This window comes from Manis pentadactyla, chromosome 11, assembly GCF_030020395.1.
Source record: "Manis pentadactyla isolate mManPen7 chromosome 11, mManPen7.hap1, whole genome shotgun sequence".
In the NCBI taxonomy this organism is placed as follows: Eukaryota; Metazoa; Chordata; class Mammalia; order Pholidota; family Manidae; genus Manis; species Manis pentadactyla.
In genome coordinates this window covers 105432604-105460169 of record NC_080029.1, presented here as the reverse complement: position 1 = coordinate 105460169, position 27566 = coordinate 105432604, and the positions used below count along the sequence as shown (strand labels likewise).

The following is a 27566-nucleotide window of genomic DNA, read 5'->3' as shown; positions in this document are numbered from 1 at the left end:
CTAATAAATGGAAATACATCCCGTGCTCATGGATAGGAAGAATTAGTATTGTCAAAATGGCCATACTGCGTAAAGCAATCTACAGATTCAATGCAACACCTATTAAAATACCAACAGCCTTCTTCAACGAACTAGAGAAAATAGTGCTAAAATTCATATGGAACCAAAAAAGACCCCGAATAGCCAAAGCAATCCTGAGAAGGAAGAATAAAGCTGGGGGTATTATGTTCCCCTACTACAAGCTCTACTACAAAGCCACAGTAATTGTGACAATTTGGTACTGGCACAAGAACAGACTCATAGACCAATAGAAAAGACTAGAGAGCCATGATATAAACCCAAGTATATACTGTCAATTAATATACGATAAAGGAACCATGGATATACAATCGGGAAATGACATCCTCTTCAACAACTGGTGTCAGCAAAACTGGACAGCTACATGCAAGAGAATGAAATTGGATTATTGTCTAACCACATATACAAAAGTGAACTCAAAATGGATCAAAGACCTGAATAAGTCATTAAACCACAATACTCTTAGAAGAAAACACAGGCTAAAATCTCTTGAATGTAAAAATGAGCAACTTTTTCATGAACACATCTCGGGCAAGAGAAACAAAAGCAGAAATGAACAAATGCGACTACATCAAGCTGAAAAGCTTCTGTACAGCAAAGGACACCATCAGCAGAATAAAAAGGCATCATACAGTATAGAAGAATATATTTGTAAACAACTTATATGACAAGGGGTTAACACCCAAAATATATAAAGAATTCACACCCCTCAACACCCAAAAAGCAAATGACCTGATTTAAAAAATGGGCAGGGGATATGAACAGACACTTCTCCAAAGAAGAAATTCAGATTGCCAACAGGCACATGAAAAGATGCTCAACATTGGTAATTATCAGGGAAACGTAAATTAAAACCACAGTGAGATATCACCTCACACGAGTTGCGATGGCCAACATCAAAAAGACTAGAACAACATATGCTTGTGAGGATGTAGAGAAAGGGGAACCCTCTTACACTGCTGGTGGGAATGTAAACTAGTTCAACCATTGTGGAAAACAATATGGAGGTTTCTCAAAATACGAAAAATAGATAGACCATTTGACCTGGAATTCCACTCCTAGGGATTTACCCAAAGAAAGCAAGATCTCAGATTCAAAAAGACATATGCACCCCTGTTTATTGCAGCACTATTCACAATAGTCAAGATGTGGAAGCAACCTAAGTGTCCATTAGTAGATGAATAGATAAAGAAGATGAATGGAATACCATTCATCCATAAGAAAGAAACAAATCCTACCATTTGCAACAACATGGATAGAGCTAGAGGGTATTATGCCTAGTAAAATAAGTCAGGCAGAGAAAGGCAAATACCAAATGATTTCTCTCATTTGTGGAGTATAACCATGAATCAAAACTGAAGGAACAAAATAGCAGAAGACTCACAGACTTCAAGAAGGGCCAAGCAGTTACCAAAGGGGAGGGGTGGGAGAGGGCAGATGGGGAGAGAGGGAGAAAGGGACTGAGGGGTATTGTGATTAGTTCCCATGGTGTGTCGGGGGCCATGGGGAAAACAGTGTAAGACAGAGCCAGGAGTCAAACAAAGGTCTGTGTAATTCCTAAGTCAATGTTATTTCTGCTATCTGTGAATTCCACTGGATTTGAAGAGATTTGATTTAAAATTACTATACTTTTACTATATACTTGTAGTATGAATATGAATAAGCCTTAATTTAATAGGGTTTCATAATATTGATATTTAATAGTTTAATAATATTCGTAATAAACCAACAAACCTTGACGATAGAATAGAATTCATTATAAAGCTGCTGTTGGGGGTAATGAGATAATGTCCATATGAACACACCTAAACTGAATTGAGTTGGTTCTCTTGCCTCAAGCCTTTTCCCACTTCAATGGTTTCTCATATAGCACAACTTAACACTTAGAAGTGGCAGATTTCATGTCTATTCCATCTTCTAAGATTTTCAATGACTCCCCAAGACCTTATAAGGATAATTTAAAGTTCATACTGATTTTGTTATAAATTAACACATGCGAGTTCATTGCTTTTTACTCCCCTAACAAACCTTTAACTTTAGTCAGATTAATTTACTCCCACACCCATGAACCAACATGTATAGATCCTATATTTTTTAAGAATTGCTGTAAAAAACTTATAACATTAAAGTTACCATTTTAATTATTTTTAAGTTTACAATTCAGTGTCACTAAGTAATTCAGATTGTTGTACAACCATCACCACTATCCTACATTATGCTTTTCCAAGCAGCATTTCACCATATCTCACATAGAAAGTTTCTTCTAATTTCTATTTATCCAACTCTTAGTCCTTTTCTAAGATCAGACTCAAACACCATCATCCATGAAATCTTTCCTTACTGTGTTTATCTGGCTTGTGTCACATGTTTAGTATAGTGGCTAAGGATACAGATTCTGGGTCAGATTGTCTGAGTTAAAATTCTAGTTGTGGTACTCCCTAACTATATGATCTTGGACAAGTGAATCAAACTCTTAGTGTACTAGGTATTTATCCAAATGATTTAGAAACTTGTCCATACAAAAGCCTGAACATGAATGTTTGTAACAACTTTAATCACAGTTGCCAAAAACTAGACGCAATCAAATTTCTTTCAATAGGTGAATGAATAAACAAATTGTACAAATTGACAATGGAATATTATTCAGTGATAAAAAGAAGTGAGCTATCAAGTCATGAATAGATACAGAGGAATCTCAAAAATAGGCCAGGCTGAAAAGGCTACATATTCTGATTTGAACTATATGGCATTCCAGAAAAAGGAAAACGGTAGAGACAATAAAAAGATCAGTGGTTGGCAAGGGCTTGAGGGGAGCGAGGGATGAATAGGTGAAACACAGGGCATTTTTAGGGCTGTGACTCTTCTGTATGATACTACAGTGATGGGTATATAACATTATGCATTTGTCAAAACTCAGAACTGTACAACACAGAATGAACCCTAATTAAACTGCAGACAATTACAAAAAGTATACCACTTTAATGCAAGATGTTAATAATAGAGGAAACTGGGCCGGAGTAGGGCTACTTTTACTCTGAGGGAACTCGTTGATCTGGACGTATTTGGACTTTGGTTGTAACAACCTCATGCATGGAGGAATCAGAAGTCGACACCCAAGGCCTGCCCAAGATGTGAAGCCTAACAGATGACTCCTTCTCCACTGAACTGGTATCACTTCAGAGTAAAAGAAAACCCAAAACATACCTAACCTCCTACACCTAGGAGATCAAACGCATTGTTGCCTTGGCACTGAGAAGAACAGATGTAAAAAGAGAAGTAGAAAAATTTGGTAAGAGGTTTGTGGGTGTAAACTCACCTTCCCTAAGAATTACAGACCTTGATTTGGATGGTCCAAGGAACATGAAGCCAGGAACTTGGATAATTTCATCTTGAACTGGTAGAATAAAGTACTCTCTGAAAGAAGGTACATTTATCCTAGAATCCTTTCATATAATAATTTAGGGACAATAAGCAGTGAATGCTGCATGAGTGCATGCGCGCGCGCGCGCACACACACACACACACACACACACACACACACACACACACACGGAAGATCCCATGAGAAAAACTACAGAAACAAAATATATTACTATTGGAGTTATCGGAGATTATTTTTAAAACCTGGCTTACTATATTTAAAATTTTTTAAATAAATTTAAATTAACAGAATACTCTAAAAAGTGAATAGATTTAAAAAAGAACCAATGATACTGTACAGAAATAAAAACAATAGGTAAATTTTTGAAATGAGTAGTTTAGTAAATTAAGTAGTTGCTTAATATAGCAGCAAATTAGAAGATATTTTAGAAGAAATTATGCAGAATACAGCACAGATAATCAAAAAAGATGGTAATTCTAGAAGGAAGTTAGCAGACATGGAAAATACCAGGCGATCTAATATTCATTTAATCAGAGCTCTCAAAGGAGAAGAAGAAAATAGAACAGAGGCAATACTTGAAGAAATAATAACCAACAATGTCCCAGAACTGATGAAGAACCTCATTTCAAATGATTTGACCATCTCACTATAGCTCCCAAATACTTGCAACATGGGCTATTCCACTTTAAAAATACTGCTTCCTTTTGCTATAAAAATTAGAAGCTTCACTCATATGCTGTTGACCAGATATGTCATTTAAAATGCCATTTTCATACTTGATAAATTACAGTTCTAGCCATGTTGGACCAGTATTATATTTAAAAAGCAGGGAAGCTTCAGGTGAGCTCCTCCATAATAAAAAATTAATAGTACTTACATTTTGATGCTCTATGGATATCTTAAAAAAAGAATTTTTTAATGACAAAGTGTGATGGTGGTCTTTAACATTTTCTAGACCAAAATTACTGCTGTCATGCTTTATGGCATGGAACTGTAGAACATTAGCTACCCATTTGTCAGTAGTTAGAGGAGACACAAATTACTTTCTGAAGACAACTTCATCCTTATTCCTAATTGTTTTTTTTTTTTGCACAACTCTAAGTACCAGGTGGAGTGATTTTCTGTACAAGCCACTTGTTGCATGCAGAAAATGTCAATGCTACCCCCCAGCTCTACTGATTATTAAAACATAAGGCTTGGTACTTAATTAGTTACAACCAATAGCTGTATTCTAGGTATATCTTAAGTGGTTCATCTCAAATTCAGAGAAGTTCACTATTTTCTTTAAAGCTCAGATGAAAGAAACACTAAGGAAGACTACCTAAAAGATTTGTAATTCATCCATTTCTCTGGATACACTGAACTCTACTTCTGGATTAAGGCATACTAAACAGAATCATGCCTATCATGACCCAATGGAAAAATTATTGTCTAGTTTGAATTCAAGTGTAGAAAGCATCTTTTCTTTCCTGAGAAATTGGTTTGCTTTTTGCGTAAGACAGTATGAAATATGAAACTTTGCTAATCTTCCTTCCATTTTGACTCATTAAAAATTTTTTGAATTTATTTGATTTTGCCATATTGTTTGTATCTTTAAGTACTTTCTTTTTGAAACAAAACATTTTGTAGATACATTTGAAACACTAAATATCTAAATATTTATGTACCTAACATCAGAGCACCTAAATATATAAAGCAAATACTAACAGAATTAAATGGAGAAATAAATAGCAACACAGTAACAGTTGAGGACTTTAATACCCCATTCTCAACAGCACATGATCAGTCAATAAGGAAACAACAATGTAGACCAAATGACTTAAAAGACCTATACAGAATATTGAGAATAATACATTCTTCTCAAGAGCACAGAAATCATTCTCCAGGATATATCATATGTTAGTCCACAAAAGACTTGCAAATTTAAGATTGAAATCATACTGTGTAATTTTTCTGACCACAATAGTATGAAACTAGAGACCAAACAGGAGGAAAGCTGGAAAATTTACAAATACATTTAAGTTAAACAACACACTCCTTATCAACCAAAGAATCAAAGAAGAAACCAAAAGGGAAATAAAAAAATACCTTGTGACAAACAAAAATGGAAATACAACAACCCAAAACTTATGGGATACAGCAGAAGTAGTTGTGTTTTTTTTTCATATCATTAATATACAATTACTTGAACAACATTATGGTTATTAGACTCCCCCCATTATCAAGTCCCCCCCCACATTCCCCATTACAGTCACTGTCCATCAGTGTAGTAAGATGCTATAGAATCACTACTTGTCTTCTCTGTATATACTGCCATTCCCATGTCCCTCCCTCACATTATGGTAATACAGCAGAAGTAGTTTTTTTTTTTTTTTTATTTTTAAAAATTAATAAATAAATAAATAAATAAATAAAAAACGACTGCCGGCGATGGCCGGGTATGTGCCCGATGCTCCAGTGCCATCCATTTTCAGGGCTAGTTGATTCGGCAGGTGAGTTGTTACACACTCCTTAGTGGATTCCGACTTCCATGGCCACTGTCCTGCTGACAGAAGTAGTTTTAACAGGAAAGAAGTTTATAATGATAAATGTATACATCAAGAAAAAAGAAGGATCTCAGACACTGTAATTTTACACCTCAGGGAACTAGAAAAAAGAACAAATTCCAGAGTTAGCAAAAGGGAGGAAATAATGAAGGTTAGAACAAAAGTAAGTATAATAGAGAACAGAAAAACAATTTAAAAATTAGCAAAATTCAGAGTTGGTTCTTTAAAGAGATAAACAAAATTAACAAACCTTTAGCTACATCAACCAAGTAAAAAAAGAAATGACCCAAAGACAAATTTATAAATGAAAAAAGATACAACAGTTACCAAACTACAAAGAATCATAAGAGACTATGAGTAATATATGCCAACAGGTAAGGAAACCTAGAAGAAATGGATAAATTACTAGAAACACACAAACTACAAAAACTCATCCATGAAGAAATAGAAAATCTGAACAGACAAATGAAGAATAAGGAGACTGAATCAGAAGTGAAGAACCTCTCAAAAAAGAAAATCCCCCAGTCACATGGTTTTACTGGTGAATTTTACCAAACATTTAAAGAAGTAATGCCAATCCTCAAACATGTCCAAAAAAGTAAAGAGGTGAGAACACTCTCTGACTCATTTCACAAGGCCAGCATTACTCTGATATCAAAGCCAGGTAAGAAAACTATAAAGAAGGAAACTATAGGATAATACCCCTGATGAAAAAGATGTAAAAATTCTCAACCCAATACTAGCAAACCAAATTCAACAGTACATTAAAAGGATATTAAAAGGACCATATAAGAGGACCAAGTGGGATTTGTCCCTGGGATGCTAGGATCATTCAACATATGTAAACCAATAATGTGACATACTATATTAATAGAATAAAGAATAAAAATTATATCATTTTAGTAGATGCAGAAAAAGCTGTTTAAAAATTCAACATCTATTCATGATAAAATATCAAGAAAGTGGATATAGAAGGATATAATATACATCATAATAAATACCATATTTGACAAGTCTACAGCTCACATGAGTGGTGAAAGACTGAAAGCTTTTCTTCTAAGATCAGGAATAAGACAAAGGTGCTACTCTCACCACTCCTGTTCAACAAAGTACTAGTAGTACTAGCCACAGCAATCAGGCAAGATAAAGAAATAAAGGACATCCTAATTGGAGAGAAGTAAAATTATCTCTATGCATGACATGATTTTATATATAGAAAATCCCAAAGACCTCATGAAAAAATTTACATCTAACCAATGAATTCAATAAAGTTGCAGGATACAAAATCAAGATATAAAAATCAGTAGTATTTCTAGATACTAACAATGAAGTATCTAAAAAAAAGAAATAAAAAAAGCAATCACATTTACAATGGCATAAATAAACAATAAAATACTTAGGAATAAATTTAATCAAGAAGATGAAAGATCTGTACACTAAAAAATATAAGACCCTGATGAAAGAAATATAAGAAGACATGAGTAAATGGAAAGATATCCCATGTTCATGGATTGGAAATATATTTTTTAAAGGTCCATACTGCCTAAAGCAATCTACAGGTTCAATGTAATCCCTATCAAAATACCAATGGCATTTTTCACAGAACTAGCACAAATAATCCTAAAATCTATATGGAGCCAAAAAAGGTCCTGAACAGTCAAATCAATCCTGAGAAAGAACAAAGCTGGAGGCATCATGCTACCTGATTTCAAATTATATTTTAAAGCTGAAGTAATCTTAACAGTATGGTACTGGCATAAAAACAGACACATAGACAATCGAACAGGATTAAAAGCTCAGAAATAAACCCATACAAATACAGTCAACTAATATTTGACAAGGGCACCAGTAATACTCAATGGAGCAAAGATAGTGTATCCAATAAATGGTTCTGGGGAAATGGATAATATGCACATGCAAAAAACTAGACCTCTATCTTACATCAATCACAGAAATGAACTAAAAATGGATTAAATGCTTGAATTTAAGACATGAATCCATAAGACTCCTAGAAGAAACATAGGGAAAAAGGCCCTGGACATTGGTCTTGGAGATGATTTTTTTATTTTTTGGATATGACAACTAAAACAAGCCACAAAAGAAAAATATACAAATGGAACAATATGAAACTAAAAAGCTTCTGCATAGCAAAAAAATGGTCAACAAAATGAAAACAACCTGTAGAATGAGAAAAAATATTTGCAATCCACATATCTGATGAGAGATTAATATCTGAAATATATAAGGAACTCATACAACTTAATAGCAAAAAAAAACCAAAAACAAAAAATCCCAAATAATCCAATTAGAACATTAGGACAAAAGGAACTCAATAGACATTTTTTCCAAAGAAGTTTTTGAAATGGCCAAAAAGTAAATGTAAAGGTGCTCAACATCACTCTTAGGGAAATACAAATCAAAACCCCAATGAGATACAATTCACACCTGTTAGGGTGGCTATTATAAGAATAGGAAGCGATCACAAGTGTTGGTAAGGATGTGAAGAAAAGGGAACCTTCGTACACTGCTGGTGGGCATGTAAATTGGTACAGTAACTAGGGAAATAGTATGGAAGTTCCTCAAAAAATTAAAAATAGAACTACCATATGACCCAGCAATTCCACTTCTGGAATTATCTGAAGAAAATGAAAATACTTACAAGATACCTGCATCCCTATGTTCATTGAAGCATTGCTTATAAAGCTAAGATTTGGAAACAACCTAAGTATCCACTGATGGATGAATAGATAAATAAAATGTAATGTGTATAATGTATATACTAGATAAATAAAATATAATGCAGTGTGTATATATACATATATTTTACACACTGCATTATATTTATACACACATGCACATATACACAATGAAATAATACTCAGGCATAAAAAAAGAATCAAATCTTGCCATTTGTGACAACATGGATGGACCTTGAGGGCATTATGCTAAGTGAAATAAGTCAGAGAAAGACAAATACTGTATGATCTCATTTGTGGAATCTAAGAAAGAAAGAAAAAACCAAGCTCATGGATACAGAAAACAAATTGGTGGTTGTCAAAGGCAAAATTGGGGGGTCAGGTGGGCACAATGGGTAAATGGAGTCAAAGGCACTAACTTCCAGTTAGAAAATAAATAAGTCATAGGGAAGTAATGTACAACATGGTGACTAAGAGGGAGCAGGAGGGTATTATATAAATTAGAGTTCTTGGATGTAAGCTACAGAAGCCTACTCTGGCTTATTTAAACAGAAAGGGAATTTATTAAGGAGATTTTGGTTAGTAGACAAAATCTTATAGGAGGCTTAAAACCAGTCTCAGGGACCATGCATCCAGGAACAATTTCCTACACTAGGACTAGAACTAGGCTGGAGAGGACACTGTTGTTATTGCGAGTAGCATAGAAACTCCAGCTTGAACTGCCCACACCACTATTGCTACACTACTGGCACTACAGCCTCTAGTAACCGGTTTTATGTGCCTTCTCTACTGCAACATGTTGTCAGAGTTTTGAGAGAAAAAAACCCATATTTTTTCATGCCAATAGCTTCTAATTCACAATCTGGGGTACGTATTTCTGATTGGCAGATCTTGGATCATGTACACATTCTCTAACTACCAGAGAGGTCGGAAAGCAAATAGCTTCCATTTTCAGTTTCTATAGAGGTGGGAGCCTCTGCCCCATAAGAATGGAGAGCATTTCAAACATAGGCAGGGGACTTAAATGTGATGTCAAAAAAAGAATGAGATATTTCAATTATAAACATGCAGATGAAGGCAGAGATGTCAGGGAGGATTTTCCAGAGTAGGTAAAATTTCAAATTTAATCTAAAGAATAAATAGGAGTTAGAAAGTTGAAGAAAAGTAACATAAATAAGGAAAACATGGTACATTTGAGGATCTGCAAATAGTTCAGCATGGCTCAACTGGAATGTATGGAAATGAATGTTTTTGAAGTAGCAGTGGGAAAGAGCATTACGAGATTAGGTTGGTAAGAGAAATAGGGGGTAGATCTTGAAAAGCCTTATATGTTATGTTAATTGTTCAGATTGTGGTGTCAGAAATTATTTTAGGTATTTCAGATAGAAAGGTATTTAATACAAAGAAATGCAATATTAGTGGAAAGCCTGGAGGAATAGAAATCAAGGGCTGCTATGATTTCATAGCTGAACTCCAGGATTCAGGAAGCTGCCATTTCTACCACTAATGTTGCCTCAATTGCCTCTCACATCTGTGGGGCTAGTGAATAGATACTAGAGCTCAGGCACTATAATTGCCTCTAACAGTCATATCTTAATAACCTTGCTTGCCAGGAGTAGCTACAATAACAGATGGCTTCTACCTCATTTCCATCTTCCAAATTTGGTGCAAATGTGCCAAATTGGCAGAACCTACTACATCTAGAACTCTAGTGGCAAGGCTGTATGGGAATATAGTTTTTAGCTTTCCATCATCTCCAGTTAGAAGGAGAGTGGGATAGAAATTGAACTAGCATAGTATCTAGAACGCCATGTTAAGAGCATGAGTTTTAATCTCAAGGACTATGTAAAAATATGATGTCTTTTTAAAGCATGGATGTTTCCTACTTACCTTTGCTTTTTAGAAAGGTGTTTTTATGACACTGGCAGGAATTAACTGCAGGAGTACACAACAGAAGATTTTCTCACTAAAGTGAGACAGAGTAGAGGAACTAGAAATAAAGAGTAGAGAAAGGTTTAGGAAGATGTAAGGAAGGTAGAATCTTCAGAACTTGGTACAGGGTTAATTAGTTATGATGGCTAGAGAAGGAGAAGCTGAGGGTTACCTAGGTTTTAGGGTTGGACAATTAGAGAGATGGTGATAGAGTTCAACAGAATGGAACAGAAAAGGAAAAAGAGGGAGCATAGTGGATTAACTTTAAAAAATGTTGACTTTTTAGATACTGTGGGACATCCAAATAGGACTGTTAAGTATAGGATATTTTTCAGCTGCTTTGGAGAAGGATGTGCTTTGAAGATATAAATTCAGGAATCATGAGTATAGAGATAAAATTCAATGTTGTAAGAAAATTCAGTAAAAATTTATTTGGCTAATTAACACTAGCTATTCGACAAATAACCCCCAAATCTCAGTGACTTTTAACATGAAGATTTGTTTGCCATTCACTTTATAGTCTAGCATACATTGATGTGTTCAGTGGGGGAAGTGTTTCTATTCCATGAATCATTCAGAAAACTCAGATTACTTCTACTTAGCATCTATACTGTCTTCCAGGCTTCACAGTACTCTGGTGGATCTTCTGCACCTTGCCAAATGAAGAACAAAAATATTCCAGAAGAATGTTAAAAGGTTTTAGAGGCCAGGCTAGAAGTGATATTATACTACAGCTGTTGACACTATATGTAGTAAAGGACCACTTTAGAAACTTTCCAACCTATTGCAGACTAACGCTTTTTAAAAGATAACAAAAATGTTGTGAGAATGTCAGATTTCTGTAAAAGTTTCTAAGTACTTTCATCTGCTATGCTTACCTTGTTATGGACCAGAAACAAACAAGTCATGGAACGACACTGGTCTCTGAGCACACTTTTAGTACCATTGGTGTAAATTGTCTCTGATAACATTCCACTAACCTGCACTAGTTATACGCTGCCACTTGAATGTAAGGATGGGAAATGTTCAGAGGAGGAAACTGATTGTTTCTGCCTCAACCTACCCTTCTGGTCACAAACACTATTTTAAGCTTTCTCACACCACACACGCATGTGCACACACACACACACACACACACACACACACACACAAAGTAACTATGTGAGGTTGATGGATGTGTTCATTAACCTGATTGTGGTAATCATTTCACAGTGGATATGTATATCAAACATCACTTAAACACTTTAAGTATACACAATTTTGTCAACCATACCTCAGTAAAGCTGGGGGGAAAATAACAGATGCTACTTTGAGGCTATCTGAAACAATAGTAACTAATCTGATCTCTTCCTAAGGACTGACTCATTTTGTTCAAATCCTACTGGGACTTTGTCGCTCAAAGCCTTTTATAATCATTTCTTTCTCTTTGAAATCTAGAAGTACTGTGTTTTTCCAACACTACAAGGCCCCCAAATGATGGACTCTGTCTATTCATTTCTGTTTATAAACTGGTTAATTCTGTTCTACATTAATCACTTTCTGGTAATATCTTGCTAGTCACATAAAAAATCACCAACATCCACTATTAATATTGCTTTCTGAACTCTTCCCTTAGAGTTATGTACTTGTGCAAATTAAGGTATTGTATGCAATGGTTTAGCCACTTGATATGAATCTTCAGTTATCCATCCTACTGTATTTCCTTATTCCCACAAGACTGTTATGCCAAACTAATGCCACATACTTTAGATTTTTTATTATAGTAGGCCACTATTTCTATTATCAATCAGGGTTAATGATTATAGCTATTATAAAAAACAACTCACAAATCTCAGTGTCATAACCCAGTAAAGATTTATGTTGCTCTAATTAATACAACTAGGATCAGTGTAGTGGATGTCCTCCATGCAATTATTAAGAAACCCAGGGTCCTTCCATCTAATGTTGCTGCCATGCCTTAGCTCCTCAGTTTTCTGTATCTATAAAATCACTGGAGGTTTTGAGATTCAGGCTTAGATTGGGTAATCACTGCTTCTGTCTATATCCCATTAGCCAGAAACAGTCACATGGCTCAGTGTAGAAGTAAGGGAGCTAGGAAATGTGGTTTTCCTGAGTATGCAAGAGAAAAATAAGATGGTGAATATTTATTGTCTCCACCACAATTAGTATGGTTTCGTTTGCAGGTTAAGAGAAAACCCAAATCAAATTGGCTTTGTCAGGGAGGAAGAACTTAACTCTCTTAGGTTTAGTTTTTTGGGTGCCTGTGAATTAACCAAAGACAGGTTAGCAAGAAAAAAGAGATTTCAATCCCACACTATGTAGGACTGTTCATGTGACTCAAAGGGGTGGTTAGAATTTGGGGCTTATATACCATTTTAATAGGTTAAGGGGAGGAGGAGAAGGGCATTTATGTGAAAACATGAGTTCTTAGGAGAGTAGGGGAGAGCATATACTTGTGGAAAAAAACATGACTTTTAGGAAGGATAAATGAGCCCTTAGGAGAATAGATGGGAGATAGAGTAGTTTTGTGACAATGACTGTTTAGGTCTGGTGACAATTCTGTGTCTTTGGTGATAGAAGTCAGTCTTCCTGGTTGTTCCCTCAGAGGTTTATGACAGTTGAGTCATAATCTTCTCTTCATAAAGAGAAACCTCCTTTTGGGAGGGTCTGCCTATAGACAGATTAAGGATTTCAGACTCAAAAGCCTTTAGCTAAAAAAAGTTTTATGCCATAGTGGCTTATTCTGGATTCCTTCAGCTTAAAGAGAAAAGGGAGTTTATTGACTCCTATAACAGAGTAGTCTAGAGGTAGCAAGGAGTCAAGTTGGGTTTGATTTGGAAGCTTTTGATGCTTTCAGGAATTTACTTCTTTTTCCTATGATTGATTCACCTAACCCTTCCTCCTCCACATTCTCAGTTGGTTTTCCTTAGTAGTGGGATAAAAATAGATTTAGCTTAACCTTTTCAAACAATAAGGCTTCTCTCTCACTTACCAACTTCACATTTCCCTGTATGGCCCCGGAAGATGACTGGTTAGCCAGAGACGGGTAAGATTCCTCAAGGGAGGAACAACCTAAGACAGGCACAGTCGCAGGGGGGCCATCAGGTGAGAAATTGGGGATCAACAGAGGTGAGGCTTAGAACCTCACCCCCCCTGTTCTGAGAGAAATCTTCTGCATACGTGGATGTTTTATTGCCCTGGTCTAGCTTGGATTAACACATAGTCTACAGGCACACACCTGATCATCTACATTTGCTCTCTTACAACACTAAACTATGTTTTCTACCTTTATCTTGTATCTACCTACCACTTCAGCATTTTATTAAAAATAATAATAATAAAGAGAGAAATGTGGTATCCACATATAAATCAAGTATAAAAACCAAATGAGTATTCATATTTGAACTGACTGTTTAGAGTTCATAATGCATGAGCAAAACTGAAAGTTTCTGTGATGACTGCCCTTGTACTGTTCACTATGTAACTTATTATGTAAGAATTTGTTCTCCATGTAAGAACTTGTTTGTTATGCCTCAGAAGATTGGAGACTGACGAAAATTAGGCTTGGGGTGGATTAATGATTGTGCATTGAGCATTGACTCCCCTATACAGAATTTTATTGTCGTTAACAACCATTTGATCAATAAATATGAGAGATGCCCTCACAAAAAAAAAAAAAAAAAAAAAAAAGGACAGACTTCCAATGGTAAAATAAATACGTAACCGGGATGTAATGTATAGCATAAGGAATATAGTCAAGATATTGTAACAGCTTGGTAGGGTGATAGCTGGAACCTCGAATTATGTATATAAATGTTCTACCACTGTGTTGTACACTTGAAACTAATGTAATGTAATACTGTGCGTCAACTACCCTTCAATAAAAAATAATTATTTAAAATAAAAAAAAAAAAAAAGAGGATAAAGGGAAAAAAAAAAATAGATTTAGCTTGCCCAGTATTCACATTCTAATGCCAGTGTCGTATCACTCAGAGAAAGAATGAACCTCTCTTTTGCCCATAATCAAAATTCTAGGCTTCACTCTGATTCGTTTCTAAAACAAAAACCAGTACAAAGGGAGTTGAGGGTAATTCTGACCGTTTTAGGCTAGTTGGACCATTCTTGGAGTTGACGGGGAGTTGAGGGGTGGGGTAAGAGTGGTGAGGTGGTGGTGGTGGTGGTGACTGCATCCAAAGTGCATGGGTGAACCCAATAGAATTGTGGAATGGAAGCTGGGCAATCACCTATATTAGAGGAAAGTGTGGAACATTTAAGTGTTTAAGGAGAATGAATACTGTATACTTTGAGAGTGTATAGAATGTAAAGAGGCAGAGAAAATAGCAAGTCAGAGGAAGAGAAGCTCTTAAAAAATAATGGGAAGGTATGGACAGTAAGTCAAGAGAACCAAGGGAGTTGTGTTGAAGAAGCCAACGGAGGATGGAGTAATCAAATAAAATTATTCACATTAATTTTTTTGTGTTGATTTCACACTCAGCAGGCATCCTTTAGAATTTGGCTTCTCAGGTAAATGTTCGATTTGAGTAAAAATGTGTCAACCAGAGTTTTCTGGCCATGGCAGTTATGTGTTTCATGAAAAACAAAAATAGTAATTCTGGTTTCGACATCAGTCTCCAGTAGGTTTGGTTGGCATGAATCATACCCCTGGATTTAAATTAGCTCTGGCTACTCACAGCATTAAGTGTCTTTCCCTGCAACCTAAGGAGCAGACTCTAGAATACAGGGTGAAATATTAAGAAGTTCACTTTCATACTGTAATATGCTTTGCCAATTATTAGCAACTATATTGAAATATGTGAAAAGAATGCCCCCAAATTTTTGAACTTTCAGCTTTCCATGTTTGTTGTTTTGTTTATTCTGTCTTTTGCTATAAAGCCTATTTTCAGGGCCAGCAAAAGGGGAAAGCTGGTAGGCTATCCTGGCCCAGTTGGGAGAAGAGTAGGTCATGGTTATCTGTAGATGTAACAGGTCTCTACGAGTAATTCAAGTGCCCTTTAGGGAAGACTGCCTGGGAGTGGTCATCAACAAAGAAGGAACTGTAATAATAGACACCAGAGAAAAAGCTGGGGGCAGTCTGTATGAGAAAGAAAAACTAATTCAAGAGGGCAAGAATTAGTGAGACTCCGTGATTGAATTGTGTGTGCAGTGAGTGGTGTGTGTTAAGGAGCATGGGTAAAATTGCAACATTTCCACAATCTCTTGCCTGGCCTTAGTTCATCTCCATATCAATAAGTGTTTACAAGGGGTGGAGAGTAATCTATCTCCATATCAATAGGTAATTATATAAGGGGGGGCAAGAGCATATCTGGACTGGAGAAGTTGGGTGGGGTCCCTTTTTCTGCAGCTGCACGGGCTCCTGAGAGGCACGGGCGAGCAGAAGTGGACGACTGCTTGTAAGAAATAAATGGGTTTCTCCCACTTTATTTCTCCCTTCCACTGATTTCGGTTTCAAAGGTATTTTGCCCCGGGAGTTTCCCCCCGGAGTTACAAGGAGCTAAGAGGCAAGAGAGAGCTGGACCACTACTAACTGCTATTAGTCTTACAAAGACAACTGGAAGAGAAAACTTTCCTTACCAATCAGAAGAGAATGTTTAGGTATTTATGCAAGCAGTTTCTTGGCGAGTGTTCTTGTAAATGCATTGATCTTAACGTGTTTTCCCAAAGTTATTACCGGCATCTATGTGGCAGAGTTAAAGGAGAATTAAAGGAGATAAAAGCAAAATCCTATTTTTGAAACAAATTTGGCAAAATTGGCCAAATATTAAAAGAACCCGACTTTACTTCATTTTCTCATGTGGTTTATGCCTTCTTTTTCATGGCGCCTCTCCTCCCAAGAACTTACTACTCCCAAGCCTGAGAAGAACTAGTTGTTAGGCACAGGGAGGACCTGGAACTCGCGTTTCCACGCTTTCAGGATCCGTGCGGCCCCCCATTTCGGGACCGCTGCCCGGGGCTGGGCGGCGAGCAGGCCGGCGCCAGCAGCCGCGCGGATCACGGCGCAGGCCCTCATGGCGGGGCGCCGCGGCCTTCGAGGGCCTGCGACGTGGCGCACATGCAGGCGCCCGCCTCCTGCGTCGGCGGAAAGAAAGGGAGGCCGGCCGCGCGGAGGCTGACCCGGAGCCTACCCATGAGGCAGCGCGCCGGCTCCACGAGAACCCCTCACCCCCCTTCCCGCGGCTCAACTGCCAACTCCGCAATGGGAACCGCCGCCGCCGCCGCCGCCGCCGTCGTGTAGTGTTTGGTGCTCCTCCTTTTCCTCCTCCTCTTTCTCCTCCTCCTCAGGGCCCCAGTCAGGCCGATCCGCTCCGCTCACGGTAAGCGCCCCCCGCCCCCGCCCGCCCCGCGCTGCAGCCGGCAGAGGCCCTCCCGCGCCGCCTGCGCCGCCTCACTCCGGGGCGCTGGGCCGCGGGTGCTGAGGCCCGTGCGGTGTGCCGAGAGCGCCCAGGGCGCGGGGGAGGGGACCGGCTGCGCGGCGGCGGCCGAACCGCCATTTTGCGCCGGCCCCGGCGGGGGAGGGATGCCGGCGCGACGCGGCAGCCGGCTCGGTGCGGCAGGCCGGGGCCGCGCAGGCCGCCTCCGCCTCGGCCTGCGTCCGCCGCCGCCGCCTTCGCCGCCGCCTCCGCCGCCGCCTCCGCCAGGGCCTATGCGCCTGTTTGCCCTCAGCCTGTTTTGGCTTTCCTTCTTGGAGGCCGCTTCCTTTGGTCTTCCGTACATTTTGTGCTGATGTTTGAAGGGGACCCATGCTTCTCTCACAATAGCCCTCCCTCGAGTCTCTTCATTTGTAGACGGTGACCAAAAGGGGTTCCGAACTTTGAGGCACCCGGGACCCCAGGCCCTGGCTCCGCCGCGCAGGTGGCCTGGCCATGCACACACCCTTCGCGTCAAAGGGGACCTCCCCGCCTGGCCGTAGAAGTCCTGTTATTGTCCACGGGGAAGAGGCTATGAGAAGAAACGTAGAGTTGGATACCCAGTTTTCTAACTGAGCTTTCAGGTTTCACTTCATGAGACGGAAGGAATGATTTCACTCAGGTTTTATCCTGCTCTAGAGATGGAAGTCCCCCCCTTCTCTCCCCAGCTTACCTCAAGCTTTAACGCTTTTACGGAGAAATTTGCTGTTGAGGAGAAACGTCAGAGTGAACCTGCTGCAAGCACAGGAGACCTTCATCCATAGGGTTCTCTTTGTTTGCAAAGATTTGTTTTTTTTTTTTTTTTTAAAGAGCCCGTGAACTTTATTTTTTAACTGTTCAGGTTTGGACTGTGTCTTAAGAATTTGACAATTTTCAGTGTCATTAAACATAAAATTGGAACCTTGGAGGAGAGTTAAGTACAAAAGCCCTGTTAACATTTGTGAGGTGCCCTGCTTTTGGGTATTACCGTGCCAAGTCAGGCTGTCCTTAAGCAGAAACTTACTGTGCCTAAGAAGGCACTGGTTTGCTTAGAGAATTGTTAGGGTTGTGTGCTCGGGATGCTTTAAAACCTAAGTACAAATAGCGTTATAATTATTTGTACTTGTCATTGATACCACCTGATTTGTACTTCACAACCCCTTTTGCAGTGGTTTTACGTTGCTTAAAAGGTTCTGAAGGTGAAGAAAGAACCTTAGAAGGTTTTTTAATGAGGTCGTAGCTAGGAAGTGATAGCCATTTCTAGAACTTGAGGTATTCTGTTAACTCATTCAATGCTCAATTCGTTATGTTTCATTTCTTTTGTGAGGATGGAGAGAGAAGAGGCAAGGAGGTACTCCTACAAAATTTAAGAAATACACTATTCAGTTGCCCCTTTTTAGTTTTGAAGAGTTCATTTCTTTTTAATTGTTAAATTGTCAATGTTACTTTTTTCCCTAACATTGAAAAATTGAATAGACCTTTTGAACACTCATACGTACTACATAGTTTCAAGTTGTTACCTTGTTGCCACATTTCGTTTATCTACCTGTGTCATTCCTTTTAGGTAAACATTTCAAAGCACACTGCAGATATCATGACAGTTCGCATCTAAGTACTGTGTGTGTGTCAGTACGTAAATCATAAGATTAAGGCCAGTGTTCTGTATCACAGCAATACCATAATCACAGAAAATTAATACGCCCTCCAGTCTGATATACGTATGTAGTACGTATTCGCATTTTCTCCAATGTCCCCTAAAAAATTCCTTTTTAGTTATTTGTTTTGGAACCAGTATCTAATCATGCATTACATTTGTTTTAGTTTCTTTTAATTTGGCATCATTCTCTCCCAGACACCCCCACCCCCGCCTTTTTTTCCCTCCATGATATTTACATTTTGAAGAGACCTGGCCAGTCCTCTTATAGAATAACCCACATTCTTTTTTTTACTGACAGTTTCCTCCTCGTGGGGTTTAAATTGTACCCTCTATACCCTGTGTTTTCTGCAAACTTGAAGTTAGATGTAAAGGCTTGAGTAGAGTAGGCTTAGTATTTTGGGCAAGAATACTTTGTAAGTCATGTAGTCTACTTCACATACAACACCAAAAGGCATATCAAAGGGCTATCCTATTAGTAATCCTAAATTTGATCTCTTGGATAAAGTGGTGACAGACTATCCACTGGAAGCCTTTCCCTTTGCAATTAACAAGTACTCTGGGGGTAATGTTTTGGCAGTAGTATTTCAATACCTGCAGTGATCTGATAACGACATAGTTGGGAGCAATCCTCTATAAATGGGTGTTTGTAGATGAAAGAGGGGAGCAGTTTTGGAGGACAGGGTTGACTTACCTAGTTCAGGGACCTTGGAATTGCTCCTACCAGTTGGCATCATGAGAACCTAGGATGGCTAGGAGAGAGGCAGAATGTAGATGACAGACTTTGCCTTTGAAAGTTTACTTAGGGCCCTTGTAATAGTAGTGAGCTGTGATAAATAGAAAAGTTCTGAGTTTGGTTGATGTTGAAGGATTAATTTCAGCATCCTCACTTCAACCCATTCCTTCCAGTTAGGCTATCTAGTTCAGTCCTGTATTTTACTACTCAAAATTGGCTTTTCAGTAAGGGGGAGGAGAGCAAAGGAAAGAAACAAACAATTTTGTACCTTCCTCTCCCACACTTGTTTTCTTTATTGAAGAGAATGCTTAGAACTATACTATGATTTTTTCCATGTAAATCAGGAAGGGGATGTATCTAAATAGAACAGCAATTTTTGTAACTAAAAAGTAAACTGAAGTTTTAGGTGACAGAAAATTGGAGACTGTTGACAGCATATTTTGCTAGATTTTAAAAGTGATATTAGAAAGGTAGGAAATATTTATGACATTCACTAATTAAATATATAATCCTGAATAGTCTCTTTTCCTGCTTAGAGGATTCAAAAATTTGATTTTTCAGTCAGGGTGTTTCAAAGATACAAATAATGACTTGACTTACTTAGAAACCTGTATCAAAAATGTGTATTTGGAATTTTTATTCATTTCTGCAGTGTTTTTCTTTTAAGGATTGTTTTTAACACTCAGTATACCAGGAAAAAGTTATTGCTACTTACCATCTTGATTGAAAGAAACCACTTCATTTCATTTTTTTAAATAATTTATTTTATACAGTTTTATATCATGTAATTTATCTTACATATTTCAAAGAACAAAGGGATAATGTGAAACAATTTATCAGAGATTTTATCCTAAGAATTTAAATAGAGCTAATCTCTGTATATACTTAGAAAAATGAAAAAACAAAAATATCTAATGCCTTAATAATTATATACTATCTCTACAAAGAATATGCATCACATTTGAATGCTTTTGGCAAACACTCTTATTAAAATTTTTGCATGCTTTTTTTCAAAGTTTTTGTGTGCATACAAAGAACATCTCCCTTCATTCTTCCCTCTCTGAGATTTATTCAAAAGAACATTGCGTTTAGGGGCTAAGACAGAATTCTCTCCCTAGTTCCTGCAAGGCTTTTTCCAAGTTGGATGAGGAATATTATTCTTGGTTACCTACGGTTTTGTTTTTGAACCTTTCCCCATACAATGAAAGCTTTCTCTGCACTAATAAATTATAGGTCATCATCTTCAAGTTACTCCTTTGCAAGGATAGTGAGTGTTTTCTACCCTTCCTTTAGTCTTTATAAATACAGCTCTCTTTAGGTTAGTTTATGCAGGGGTTTTGAATTCACTGATGCTTGAGAATAAAAAAACTAGCTTATTTTAGTACAGTAAGATCTTATCAAATACATCTGAAATCCAGATTATGTACAATTGATTGACTTCTCTTGCTTTCCATATGTGAAAATTCACAGTTCAACCCTGTTCTTTTTAATATTGCCAACTAAGGAAAATTTCTTGCTTGGGTAATGCTAAGTCAATTCTACACTTAGAAAAATTTTCACAAGTTGTATTTAAAAATTTTTTTTATTAAGATATCATTGATATACAATCTTACGCTCAGGTTTCACATGAGCAACATTGTGGTTACTACATTCCCTCCTATTATCAAGTCCCTGTCACATACCCCATTATAGTCACTGTCCATCAGCATAGTAAGATGCTGTTGAGTCACTACTTGTTGTCTCTGTGCTATACTGCCTTTCCCATGGCCCCCCCCTATATTATGTGTGCTAATCATAATACCCTTATCCCTCTCTTTCCCCCCCCACCCCCTTTCGCTTTGGTAACCGCTAGTCCATTCTTGGGTTCTGTGAATCTGCTGCTGTTTTGTTCCTTCAGTTTTTTGCAAGTTGTATTTCTCACAGAATTTTTAGATTCTTTCGTCAATTCTTGTAATTCTCTTGGTTTTGCTCACCCCTTTTCCTGAATCTATGGATCTGTATCTTTCAAGCTTACAATGTTTCAGTATCGCATATTGCCCAGATTTTTATTCTGTATTCACCAGTTTTGAAGGTTTATGTATCTGAATGGGCAACATCATCTGAATGTTACCAACTACTCATCAACTGTCATACATGTGGAACATACTCATCTTGTAAATACTGATTTGAGATTTCAGATACTTTCCTAATAGGTTCCAGCTTATCATTCCTGCTGGGTCTTCTTTTTGCATGTGCATCATCAAATGCAGTATTTGAATTTTTTGAAGGCTTTGATGGTTCATAATTTTGTTGAAGAGAGGATGGCCATATTTATGCTTTATAATTATGTGATAATTTCACTTTTAGATTTGTAGACACCGATAAGAATAATCAGTCTAATGAATTAGAATTTCTATGTGATTTATTTCCTTCTCATCACCATTGTATACATCTGCATTCAATACTTGTCCACTTACGAATTGTACCAAGTTAAGTTTTATTGCACAAACACACAGATAGTGAAAGAATCCTGTCATATAAACTTTCAGCAAAAGAGCATGGTCTCTATATTCTTGTAAAAATACTGAATGATAATTGCTTCCTGCTGAATGAGAATACCATATTTCTTTTTAGTTTTTTAGAAATGTATTATTCAGTTGATTGTTGAGTTTGAGAAAATTAACCTAGAATATCTCATCTGAAGTCTTAGTCTGTTTTCTACATTTCATTGTCATTATATTCTGAAGTACATGTGATCTATCTTTGCATTCATCTTCAGGCTCATCTAATAATTGTGAAATTTCTCTTCTGTCTGTTCTATTATGGGCAGAAAATAAAAAGTTCCAAGTTCTTTCACCAAATACCTCATATTCAGTGAAAACTATAAGCAGATAAAGAGAATCAGGATGTGCCACACTGCAATATTCCACTTTGACACAGAGTTGTTTTGAGCAGAAGGCAACTGAGAATCAGCAGATGCAGGAAGAGTTTTCTGCCCTCCAGTTAGCTGCCTAAAAGTGGGGCATAAATTTCCCTTTGTGAAGATGTGTTCCCCTTCAACTAGGAAGGAGTGACTCTTATCACTTAAGATGGAGAGTTGACACAGATGAGATAGACAGACCTAACTAAAATAACCGTTATCTTCCATTAGTTCCCTCCTATATTACTTCCCCATGATTTATTGTCTCTCAAACCCTTTGTTAAAATAGTATATAAACCCCTGAGTCTAACTACTTTGAATTTTACATCTTTTCTCCGAACTTCATGTATGTAAATATTAATAAAAATTGTGTGCTTTTTTTCCCTGTTAATCTGTCTTTTGTTAGTTTATCGGCCCCCAGCTACTGCAAACTAAAAGAGTAAAGTTTTCTCTGACACAGACTACATAGATGATCTCTTCAGTCTTCTATAGCTTTATCTATTTATTTATTTATTTTGGTATCATTAATCTACAATTACATGAAGAACATTATGTTTACTAGGCTCTCCCCTTCACCAAGTCCCCCCCACATACCCCTTCACAGTCACTGTCCATCAGCATAGTAAGATGCTGTAAAATTCTATAGCTTTTTGAAAGTTGAAGTAATATTCGTGCAAGCAAGAAAACTAAAAAAAAAAAAAAAAGAAAAGAAAAGTGAAGGATAATGCATTAGTGATATGTCTCATTCCTGCATTATTATTCTAGCATTAACTCATTCTTGTTTTTTTATTATTTTTTAAGCATAGTTGGGAATGATTAATGAGCAATGGTGAAAATAACACCTAGGATAATAGAATTAGCAAAATATTTCAAGATGTAGGAAAAATAAAATCACTAAGATCCCATAATGAATCATAGATTTATGACAGGATATAAACTCAGAGTAATTGTAAGATAGAATGAGTTTTAATCTATTTAAAAGTAATGAGTAAATTTTCCCTTTGTTGTTTGAAGATGTCTAGAAAACAGTAAAATCATAAAATGTCAGTCTTTACAACTCTAACTCAAGAAGGAAAATAAAACAGTTCTTATGGACTCTGATAGTGTACTGAAAGTTAATAGTTAATTTAGACATTTAGATGTAGAATTCCACTCCCACCAACACTCTTATTAATAAGCCTGCCTGCCTCTTTTGCTACTGTCTTGATAGATTTTTCAGCGTTGTGCACTATATCTCTAATGAACGCAGGTAGTACTTAGAAAGTCATTCCTTGAGGAGTATGTTTAATATATTTTTGTTGTTGCTATGTTTTTCTTACCTTCCAAACTTTTATCTTCATAGTTCCTCCATAGAAAAAAATGATTAACTGGAACTCTCTAGGATCAGGGTGTAATATATAGCCTTTTTGAAGTGGATTAAACGAAAAATATTTTTTATTTCAATCATTTTCATTGCAAACATTTCTGCTTTACTGGTTTAGTATATCATGATGAACAAAAACAATGTTAGTTTTGGAATGATGTATGTTTTTTATCTTTGTGTTTTTAAGTACAATGCTTTAACGTACTTTCTGCTTAATAAATACTCTTTCTTAGTGTTGTGCTCATTACTTGAATATTCCCGCAGTTTAAAATTATAATTTTACTCTTTGGGTTGGTATATAGAAAATGTTTGACTAGCCAGTATAGCAGTGTAGTAATGTAGCTCTGCTTTTTAAGCAGAGGCTTTGACTTGGTTTATCTAATGTAGCAGTAAGTGTGATCTGGGGACTTGAGATGCTTTTAAAGGTTCTACAAGGTCCTCTTTACCACCTAGCTATCTCACAAGGTATCTGTCACTTCAACAGAACAACGTAGTGCAACAGATTAGATGCAGAAAGCAGATAAGAAAAACCAGCTGTCTTTTAAGACAGATATTACTGAGATTTGCAAAAATGTAAAATAATGCCACTCCTAAATTTTTTGTTTTGGAAAATATAGTTATTTTTCATAAAATATATGCAGTGGGTTTATTATAGTCACTTTAAAGTTATATATGTTTCTTAAATTTCTCAGTTTGGAGTTTGTGGACTCAGGTGAAGATTCCATGCTTAACAATCAACCACACACCTTTTCTTTCTTTTGCTAGGTTTGGGATTTCGTTAGCATGACAACTGCCTGAATGCCTTTCAGTTGATGTCTATTAACCAAAGCAAAGATCATTAATGTATAAAATAATTTGCTCCTTGTTTTTTAGGTTGTACCCATGTTTCTAATTTTGTGGGCAAATGTTACCTTTGGCAGGTTTGAGAAGCAAAACCAAAAGGGCTTATGAGAAGTCCGGGGGTTTTAGGTATATCCTTGTCCCTATCTCCTGCTTTATTTACTCACTCATTTTGCTTTTCCTATTCAAGGTTTAAGATTATCTGACTTTATATAGGATTACTGACAGCTGATAAGAAGGCCCTCATAAACAAAATGCAACTGGGAAATGTCTGTTCCATGGGGAAAGATAAGTAATAGACACCCAACTTTATTGAATAAAAAAGGTAAATAAGGAAATTGGCAGTACTTTTTTGACACTGTATTGCTGTGTTCATTTGAGAAGTTATAACACAAAAGATGTTTGATCAGTCTTTCATTTATTGTAGTGTTTTAGAGTTAAAAAGTACATTCACAATTATTATAGCTCATCCTCAAAACAAGTAACTCCTTTGAGATAGGCGGTATTATCATACATCCTTTACAGATGAGGATACTGAGTCTCAGAAAAAGTTCATTTCATTAATTGGTAGTATATATTCATTTTGTACGATGTGATTCTTTGGTCTTTTGTCACTTCAACCTAAGCTTTTTTTTATCACAGTTCTACCTACATGTTCTCTTCTAGACAATACAAGACTAGCCTTGCAGCCTGGCTGCACCAGTCACTGATAAAAGTGCTGGCTCCTAGAGCATTTGGCCTATTTTGTTCCTCTTTGCATTTTGGAAGCCCAGCTCTGCATGGATTGGTGGAGTTATTGAAGAGTTTGAACTGATATGGGACACAAATGAAAACATTATTTTAGGAAATTGTTTGTTTGGTGGTTCTTATCAAAAGCAGATGAATTTGGGTGCTGAGATATTGAGTATGTAATGAATCTGATAAAGTAAATCTGTTGCTATAGAAGTGAGGTTCTAAGGGCCTGAACAAGTACTTTGTGAATGGAAAATCAAGGGTGGTTATGGGAAATATTTTGAAGGAAGACTGTTTAGGATTGGGGAATTGATTATTAGATAGAAATAAAAGAGGGAGACAATTGAAAAAAACTTGAAGGACTCAAGATCAGAAGTATGACAGTTTCATTGGTAGAAAAAGTGCAAAGGTCAAACTAATTTTACAAATTGAGGTAAAACAAGCATAAAATTCATTTTAACTATTTAAAAACGTACAATTCAGTGGTATTTAGTACATTCACAATGTGTGCAACCATCTACACTATCTAATCCCAGAATATTTTCAGCTCCTCAGGTGGAAATTTATTACTGTTAAGCAGTTTCTCCCCATTCTCCTCTCCCCACAGTCCTTGGCAGGTACCAATCTGCTTTCTGTTTCTGTGGGTTTGCTTGTTCTGGACATGTGCTATAAATGGAATCATACAGTATGTGACTGACTTTTTTTCACTTAGTATAATATTTTCAAGGTTCATGTAGTAGCATGTATCAGTAATTCATTTTTTTAATTGCTCAATAACATTCCATTGTATGGATATACCATATTTTGTTATCCATTAATCAGTTGATGAATGTTTAGCTAGTTACACTTTTTGGCTATTATGGATAATGCTGTAGAAATAATGTTTGGGGGGAAGTTGTGTTCAGTTGTGGAAATACCTGACATTGAGGGGAGTTGAAGTATTCAGATAGCAGTTTTGAGCAGTTAAGAGATGAAAGACTGGAACATGGTTGAGTCAGGGTTGGAGATTAACATTTGTGGATTGCATAGGCTGCTGTTGAGAACTGATAGCTAAGACTGGAATTTATTAGATCTCTCTTAGGGAACAATTTGTGTAGGGCTGAGGTCTAAACTTTATGGAAAATCCAATTTTACATTATTTAAGGAGGAAGAATATGGAGACTGTAAAGACTTTAAAAAGAGGTGAATACAGAACCAGTGTATTGACATACAGAAAATTATTGAGGCTGTTTCAAGAAATTGGGTTAAAATAAATGCAAGATAAGAAAAATGAAAATGAAGAAGGGTAATTTGATAATGGCTGTTGGGAAGGCTATTGGGATTTCAGATGGATACCTTCAGCAGAACATGGTGGAGTAGAAATGTAGTAGCTGCCCACCTGTTTTGAGTGATAGCGGGTGGTGATAACTAGAGCAAATGGGTTGCAGCCTGGGTCTGGATCAGCAGAGGGTTTTACTCGGATCATGTGCAGGTCTTATAGGGAAATTTCTCGTATCTTGTTGTGAAGAAGGGTTCCTTTCACCTAGAAGCTTTTAATGATTCTATGCTGATTTCAATTTGTAGATTTAAGCAGTCTACAGAAGCACAGGTTTTCTACCTATTGATATTACATCAAAACAATTTTGTGTTAATAAAAATGTTAAAATTTGAAAGATTTGATTTATCATGATGATTTGGTCTTTGAGATGTTTGCTCTAAATCATTGTGAAGTATATCTTGATATCATTGGGAGTTCTACATTAAACCATCAAACAGCTTTTTTTTATTAAAATGCAATTTATTTAAAGTTATGTATTTCTTTTTCTTTAGGAATTTACTTGTTTTGAATAAAATGATAAATTTTATCCTCAGAGCCAAGCCCATCTGCTTCTTTCATTACACTGTACTTGAAAGTTTCTGGAAAATATCTGGGTATAGTAGTTGATTATTTAAGGAGGAAGAGAATATGGAGACTGTAAAGACTTAAAAATACCAAAATATTCATAATTCCAAAATGAAGTTTCATAATTCAACATTCTCATTCAATTAGGACTTTTTTTTTTACTGAAATATAGTAACAATGTCTTCAGTCTAGGCAAAAATTCACATACCTATACTAGATGGATATGTTTATAATATTAGAGTTGCAAGGATCCTTGTAGATCTAAAAAAGTGACCATTTTTGATTACACAATACTTGAAGTTTTTCATATTTTTCTTTGGTGATCTGCCACATCTCAAGTTCATCTCATTTCCTGATATTCTAACTGCTAATTGTTTTGTTCTTACATTTAGATGAAATCTACCTCCTTGTAATTTTTGTCT

At 36.7% G+C, this 27566-nt stretch overlaps 2 protein-coding genes across 9 annotated transcripts in view; one reads left to right on the top strand and one right to left on the bottom strand.

The window, feature by feature from the left end:
- Nucleotides 1-27566, top strand: part of ZNF280D (zinc finger protein 280D) — a 298762-nt gene that overhangs the window by 152358 nt on the left and 118838 nt on the right. For 3 of the 8 annotated variants that reach the window (XM_036929703.2, XM_036929701.2, XM_036929699.2), the window contains exon 1: nucleotides 16484-16966. The exons of 2 other annotated variants lie outside the window; for them this stretch is intronic. The gene's annotated coding sequence lies outside the window, so the exon portion shown is untranslated. Of the gene's footprint in view, nucleotides 1-16475; nucleotides 16967-27566 lie in introns of those variants that run through there. 3 more of the 8 variants (XM_036929706.2, XM_036929707.2, XM_036929705.2) reach the window with 3 other exon arrangements.
- Nucleotides 16962-19142, bottom strand: LOC130679672 (uncharacterized protein MT2145-like). The gene is made up of 2 exons (XM_057489053.1): nucleotides 17733-19142; nucleotides 16962-17591 (listed from the first exon to the last, which is right to left on the bottom strand). Exon 2 carries the CDS (start codon nucleotides 17364-17366, stop codon nucleotides 16962-16964), a length of 405 nt encoding a protein of 134 aa, XP_057345036.1. The 5' UTR covers nucleotides 17367-17591; nucleotides 17733-19142.